Source organism: Denticeps clupeoides, chromosome 15, assembly GCF_900700375.1.
Source record: "Denticeps clupeoides chromosome 15, fDenClu1.1, whole genome shotgun sequence".
In the NCBI taxonomy this organism is placed as follows: Eukaryota; Metazoa; Chordata; class Actinopteri; order Clupeiformes; family Denticipitidae; genus Denticeps; species Denticeps clupeoides.
The window spans coordinates 2,271,927-2,279,596 of record NC_041721.1 but is presented as its reverse complement, the minus strand read 5'-3'; the positions used below and the strand labels follow the sequence as shown (position 1 = coordinate 2,279,596).

Sequence of the window (7,670 nt, the reverse complement as noted above, 5' to 3'; positions counted from 1 at the left end):
TCCTTTTTAATTTTTTATTTTTGTGCTCAGAGTCACATGCTGGTTTGGTGTTGTGTGAAAAATATTTTAAAGTTATCTTTCTAATTTATTATACAACATGTGCTATGACTGAAGGGGGCGTGGCCTGAATTCAGAGCTCCAGGAATTCTCCTCAGGTGTGTGAGATCTGTGAAAAATGTACAGAAGAATAAAAATAAATGTACAGCAGTTGGTGTGTGATCATGACAGAAAGACCAGATCGTTTCTGTCCTTAGCGAATCTCAAAATTCATCTCAATCTGCTGAGCAGATGATGAGTGTAGACTTGAGGCCCAAACTCCACTGGTTTAGTAGATCTCCTGACCAGAGGTTTCACAACAAGATTCTCAAATAAAACAGATCTGAGCTTTTTTCTTCTAACTTCTGTTTGAAACCAAGATGAAGTGGTGGAACAGCAGAACCACACCGCAGTGGAGCAGAGGGAGGTGGAGGAAGTGCTTGTGTGACAGATGGTGTCACTCAGGAAGAGGATTTACATAGAGCAGCGCTTTACATGGCAGGACTCAGGGGGCTGCAGGTACTTATGGAGCAGATCTGGAGACCTTTCCCACTTTATGACTGAGGAAACATGAGTCTGGTCAACATCTTCATCTGGACGCTGGTCTTCTACATCCACGGTAGGTTCTCAGTCTGCACAGTGATGGGGACAACGGTGATGGATTTTTCTCTGGTGACTATTGAAGTGAAGACATTTTTACAGCTTAGAGTTCAACTGTGTTCCTGATGAAAATGTTCTCTTCATGTCAGGATGTGCAGGAGACATCATCCTGACTCAGACTCCTGCTGTACATGTGGCTCAGCCTGGAGATACAGTCAAGATCAACTGTAAAACCAGCACGAGTGTCAGCAGAAGCCTGCACTGGTACCTTCAGAAACCTGGAGAAGCTCCTAAACTCCTGATATATGGTGCCACTGCTCGTCAAAGTCGGACACCAGGTCGATTCAGCGGCACTGGATCTGGTTCAGATTTCATTTTGACCATAAGTGGAGTCCAGGGTGAAGATGCTGGAGTTTATTACTGTCAGCAGAGTAGCAGCTGGCCACTCACACAGTGATAGAGCTCTGTACAAAAACCTCATGATGAGGAACCTGCAGGAACCACTGAGAAGAAGAACTCAGAAGATACAGGGTGTGAATACACAAATATCTGCACAAAACACCCATTAATTCATTATTTATAGCAAATTAACTTTATTTAAACTCCTGAAAAGTGAAATAAGACTAAAACTGGACCAGTGATGCTGAAGGATCCTTCACTTTCAGTCGTGAAGTTCAGACTCAAGGTCACAGATTTTACCCTGAATTTAGAAACCAGAAAATGTGACCAGTTTTTATCAGATCTTGTCTTTTAGTGACCTTTCCCTGCCAGTGTGATTAGTTTCATATTTGATCTTATTTCTGTAAATGTAAATGTGTCTGGTCCAGATATAATTAGACTCTTGTTAGTGTGTTTAAGTGAACAGGTTAGTATTATAGTCTCTAGTCTAGTCTACTAGTAAACTAGTACTAGTACAAAAACTTAATTAGAATATTTCATTAATAATAAAAATAACCTCTATAATTAGTTGGGACTGAAGGTTCGATGGTTTAAGTTTTGAGCTACATTACAGAAACAAATGAGCTTTTTTTATCATATTTTAATAGATGATATTCTGACATGCTCTAGTATCTGGTGTATAAATATAATTCTATGTTTCTACTGTAGATGCGTCTTTATAAAAGCTGCAGGCTGCAGGGCAGGTTTTTGTACGACCAGAAGTAGGAACTGTACCACTGTGGTTCACTTTTGGTGGCGGCACCAGCCTCAGTGTTGGAAGTAAGTTTTTCACTTCTGTGTGTTTGTCTGTGTGATCTGATAAAATATTAAATTTCCAGTAACATTTTCAACTTTAGTCTAAATATGCTGAATAGATAATGTTCAATCTTTTTTATAACAAACTATTGATTATAATTAAATGAATCTTCTGACCATCATCCAAGTATTTTAGTTTCTGAAATTGGGATTAGATAGAAACATGAAAGCGTGTTAGAATAATGCTGCATCAGTAAGTAAATGAGTTTGTATGGAGTATAAAATCATATAATAATAAGAGTATAAAACAGGGTGAAACAGGAGGGTTCGGTCCACGGCTGAGCTTCTCACATCTTTCCTTGTTTGGTGAGGTTTGCTGGATCTGATCTTCTAATCAGCTGCAGATCCTCATGTTGCTGTTGAAATTCTACTAATAATGAAGATGGTGTAGAAACAGAAAGACACTTTTGATTTAAACGGATCTCCCAGCTGAATAGAAGTATAATGATGAAGATAAATTGCATGTGATGATGATGATGATGTCTGGACGCTGGAGAATGACCAGTACAGCAGCAGTACAGTTGAACTGGTCCCAGTGGGATTGTCCCTCCACAGCTACTCCTGTCTGACTCTGACTCCTCTTTCAGCAAGAACACGTCCCACGGTGACCATCCTGTCCCCCGCCAGAGACGAGCTGTCTACTCAGCATTCGCTGCTCTGTCTGGCCAATAGGGGCTTCCCGTCAGACTGGACCCTGAGCTGGACAGTGGACGGGAGCAGCAGGACTGGGGCGTCCAGTTCGGGCGTGATGGACAAGGACGGTCTGTACAGTTGGAGCGGCTCCCTGACTCTGTCCTCTGAGGAGTGGTCCAGCGCCAAAAAGGTCACCTGTCAGGCGTCCCACAGCTCAGAGTCACCAGTCACTGCAGCGCTGGGGACGGCCAACTGTCCTTAGTAGCGTCCACTCCGCCCCAGACCCTGCACATTTATCTTTATCATGATCCATGTTCTTACTGACACAATAAAATATAATTTTAGTCAATTTCAGCATGTCTGGACTGTCGCTTTATTACAACAATAACACTGATCTGTAAATCAGAATATAGAAAATATTCTCATCCATACATATTCATCAGTAAATCTCTAATGTGGGACAATCTTCTCACAGTGGCTTTCAAAAGAAATCCATCAGAATAATATTCTAGTCATGTATGATTATTATTAGTATATTATATTAGATATGCAGCTTATACAGGTATCTAATAAAACTAATAAAACTAAAGTGATTAGTAATATTAATGTTATAAATAGCGGTCAGCACAGTCAGTAATAAATATGAACATTTCTCCCTTTTTGTATATCTGTTGTGTGTGATGAACATCTGGTCGGAGAGCTGCTCTATTCTCAGAGTTGGAGAAAGAAGTGGAGCGCAGCCATGCAAATATCATCAAGTCCAAATCTACAACTTTCAGGGTCACATGGCTGCAGTTTCACTTCTGTACAGGAGACTCCAACACCGAACTTTATTAAAAACGTTCTTTAAAATGTGAGAACAGCGTCACCTACAGACTTCAAGTCTGTTCTGCTTCCTGGAAATCATCACAACAGACTGAATCCGTCTTCAGTTCAACTTTACTGTCAAATACAGACAACAATACAACCTCTTCACCCATAAAGGAATTCTTCAGGAACAAGAAAAGTAAACACAGTAAAACTTGTAAAAGTCTCACAAACACAAGTATTTAATACTACAGTAAACGGGGCACAGGGACCATCACACATACACCACACATTATAAAAGACAAATGACCAAACGAGGACAGGACACGACTAGGACACATTTATAATATGAATCAGGAGACACATGACAGACACAAAATCCAGTCTGGAGTAACCTGAGAGAAAGTGTCCCTGGATCTGCTGGTGAAGGTCTGGAGGATCAGTTTCATCCTGGTGATGCTCTGTGTTGATCTGTCCACTCTCTTCAGAATGTTATTGTCCATTCCAGGCTGTGTTTCTGCCAGATGGAACATTCTGGATGGTGCGTCTGTAGAAGCTGGTATTTAAAAGTGAAGTGATTGTCACATGTGATACACAGCAGCACAGCACACAATGCACACAGTGAAATTTTCCCTCTGCATTTAACCCATCACTCTGAGTGAGCAGTGGCAGCCATGACAGGCGCCCGGGGAGCAGTGTGTGGGGACGGTGCTTCGCTCAGTGGAACCTCAGTGGCACCTTGGCTGATCGGGATTCGAACCGGCAACCTTCTGATTACAGGGCCGTTTCCTTAACCGCTAGGCCACCACTGCTTCATTCTGGAGGCCATGCTGATCCTCCTCAGCTCCTGAGCTGCTGTATTCCTGGTTTTGTGATCACACTGATGTGATAAGTTCAGCTCAGATCCTCGCTGATGTTGAGCTACAAGAACCTGAAGCAGCTGACTCTCTCCACCTCTGTTCCCTCCATGTGGTGGAGGTGTGTCCTCCTCCCTGCAGGCTCCTGACGTCCATTAGTCCAGGTCCCTCAACTCGGCTCTGTAGGCAGACGCATCTCCATCAGACATGCAGCTGATGATGGTGTTGATGGTGTTTTTTTATTCTTTTGTTAGTTTTTAAGTCACTGAATGGACCTTCTCCATTCCTACACTCCACCCCGTTCTCTCAGGTCTTCAGACCAGAGACTATTGTCTGTTCCTCAGTCACTTTACAAGCTCAGAGGTGACAGGGCATCTGCAGTGGTCGCCCCACGTCTATGAAATGACCGACCAATCAGTGTCAGACAGGCGCTGTCAATCACTGTGTTTAAAAAATGAATTTTTACCCCCTGGCTTTTAACCCAGCGTGAGGTGGTTCTTATACGCTCTTCTTATGCAGTGTTTTATGTGGTTTCTTAAGCAGTTCTATTTGAACTCTTTTACTATGTTGTCCTAAATACTTTCTGTTTTATTTGACTCCTGTTTTACTCAAATTGCTGCATTTTTCTCTCTTATTTTATTCTGTTTTCTTTTATTCTTTATTCTTAATGAAATTTTTGTCCATGTCTGTCCTGTTCCTGGTAATATAATTATTATTATTTTTGGTCACCTCCCTTGTGTTTAAGTACTTTATATATAAACATGGTATTGTACGGTATGGATGTTTCCAGAACTCTGCTTCACCTTTACGTTCATCGTGCTGCTTACTGGTTGCTTTGTTACATAAGAGGATATTAATTCTTGATCTTAAAACTTTTCATTTATGAAGTATGTAAAATATTATGCAATTTTACTACATTTTCTCTTAATTATTCAATATGTAGTAATCCTACAACTTGTACCTTCAACATCTGAGAAGGAAGAATTGCAGCTGGGACATCAGCTCAGAAGGTCTCCCAACCAGAGGTTTCACACCAAGATCCTCAAATAAAAACCGGTGCAGATCTGAGATCTTTTCTTCTAACTACCTTCTGAAACCAGGATGAAGTGGTGGAACAGCAGAACCACACCCCAGTGGAGAAGAGGGAGGTGGAGGAAGTGCTGGTGTGACAGATGGTGTCACTCAGGAAGAGGATTTACATAGAGCAGCGCTTTACATGGCAGGACTCAGGGGGCTGCAGGTACTTATGGGGCAGATCTGGAGACCTTTCACACTTTATGACTGAGGAACCATGACTCTGGTCAACATGCTCATCTGGACGCTGGTCTTCTACATCCACGGTAGGTTCTTAGTCTGCAAAGTGATGGGGATACTGGTGCTAGAACTTTCTCTGGTGACTTTATTGAAGTAAAGAAGTTTTTACGGCTTAGAGTTCAACTGTGTTCCTGATGAAAATGTTCTCTTTTGATGTCAGGATGTACAGGAGACATCATCCTGACTCAGACTCCAGCTGTCCATGTGGTTCAGCCTGGAGATACAGTCAAGATCAACTGTAAAACCAGCACAAGTATAAGCAGTACTTACCTGCACTGGTACCTCCAGAAACCTGGAGAAGCTCCTAAACTCCTGATTAGATATGCAACAACTCGTCATGATGGGATACCAGATCGATTCAGTGGTGCTGGATCTGATTCAGACTACACTTTGACCATAAGTGGAGTCCAGGGTGAAGATGCTGGAGTTTATTACTGTCAGCAGGGTAGCAGCTTCCCGCTCACACAGTGATTGAGATCTGTACAAAAACCTCATGATGAGGAACCTGCAGGAACCACTGAGAAGAACTCAGAAGATACAGGGTGTGGATCAAATACACAAATATCTGCACAAAACACCAATTATTTTATAAAAAAATAACTTTATTTAAACTCCTAAAAAGTGAAATAAGACTAAAACTGGACCAGTGATGCTGGTCCAGTTTTGAGCTACATTACAGAAACAAATGAGCTTTTTTATCATATTTTAATAATCATATTTTGAGATGCTCTAGTATCTGGTGTATAAATATAATTCTGTGTTTCTACTGTAGATGCGTCTTTATAAAAGCTGCAGTCTGCAGGGCAGGTTTTTGTACGACCAGAAGTAGGAACTGTACCACTGTGGTTCACTTTTGGTGGCGGCACCAGCCTCAATGTTGGAAGTAAGTTTTTCACTTCTGTGTATCTGTGTGTTCTGATAAAAAAATTAATTTCCAGTAACATTTTCAACTTTAGTCTAAATATGCTGGATAGAAAATGTTCAATATTTTCTATAACAAATTTTTTTATTATAATTAAATGAAATAAATGACCATCATCCAAGTATTTTATGATCTGAAATTGGGAATAGATAGAAACATGAAAGTGTGTTAAAATAATGCTGCATCAGTAAGTAAATGAGTTTGTATGGAGTATAAAATCATATAATAATAAGAATAGAAAACAGGGTGAAACAGGAGGGTTTGGTCCACGGCTGAGCTTCTCACATCTTTCCTTGTTTGGTGAGGTTTGCTGGATCTGATCTTCTAATCAGCAGAAGATCCTCATGTTGCTGTTGAAATTCTACTAATAATGAAGATGGTGTAGAAACAGAAAGACACTTTTGATTTAAACGGATCTCCCAGCTGAATAGAAGTATAAAGATGAAGATAAATTGCATGTGATGATGATGATGATGTCTGGACGCTGGAGAATGACCAGCACAGCAGCAGTACAGTTGAACTGGTCCCAGTGGGATCGTCCTTCCACCGCTACTACTGTCTGACTCTGACTCCTCTTTCAGCAAGAACACGTCCCACGGTGACCATCCTGTCCCCCGCCAAAGACGAGCTGTCCACTCAGCATTCGCTGCTCTGTCTGGCCAATAGGGGCTTCCCGTCAGACTGGACCCTGAGCTGGACGGTGGACGGGAGCAGCAGGACTGGGGCGTCCAGTCCGGGCGTGATGGAGAAGGACGGTCTGTACAGCTGGAGCAGCTCCCTGACTCTGACTGCTGAGGAGTGGTCCAGCGCCAAAGAGGTCACCTGTCAGGCGTCCCACAGCTCAGTGTTACCGGTCACTGCAGCGCTGGGGACGGCCAACTGTCCTGAGTAGCGTCCACTCCGCCCCAGACCCTGCACATTTATCTTTATCATGATCCATGCTCTTACTGTCACAATAAAATATCATTTTAGTCCATTTCAGCGTGTCTGGACTGTTGCTTTATTACAACAATAACACTGATCTGTAAATCAGAATATAGAAAATATTCTCATCCATACATATTCATCAGTAAATCTCTAATGTGGGACAATCTTCTCACAGTGGCTTTCAAAAGAAAACCATCAGAATAATATTCTAGTCCTGTATGATTATTATTAGTATATTATATTAGAGATGCAGCTTATACAGGTATCTAATAATAATAATAATAATAAAACTAAAATGATTAATAATATTAATGTTATAA

At 41.5% G+C, this 7,670-nt stretch overlaps 2 gene segments (V, D, J or C); both read left to right on the top strand.

Annotated features, from left to right (window-relative positions):
* The first annotated feature begins 569 nt into the window (after window positions 1–569).
* LOC114765301 (Ig kappa chain V region Mem5-like) lies at window positions 570–7,399 on the top strand. The segment is given in 4 exon segments: window positions 570–655; window positions 786–1,082; window positions 6,349–6,384; window positions 7,005–7,399. Coding segments are annotated over 4 exon segments (693 nt in total).
* On the top strand, window positions 5,442–6,140 carry LOC114765302 (immunoglobulin kappa variable 3-20-like). The segment is given in 2 exon segments: window positions 5,442–5,527; window positions 5,662–6,140. Coding segments are annotated over 2 exon segments (360 nt in total).
* Window positions 7,400–7,670: the final 271 nt, after the last annotated feature.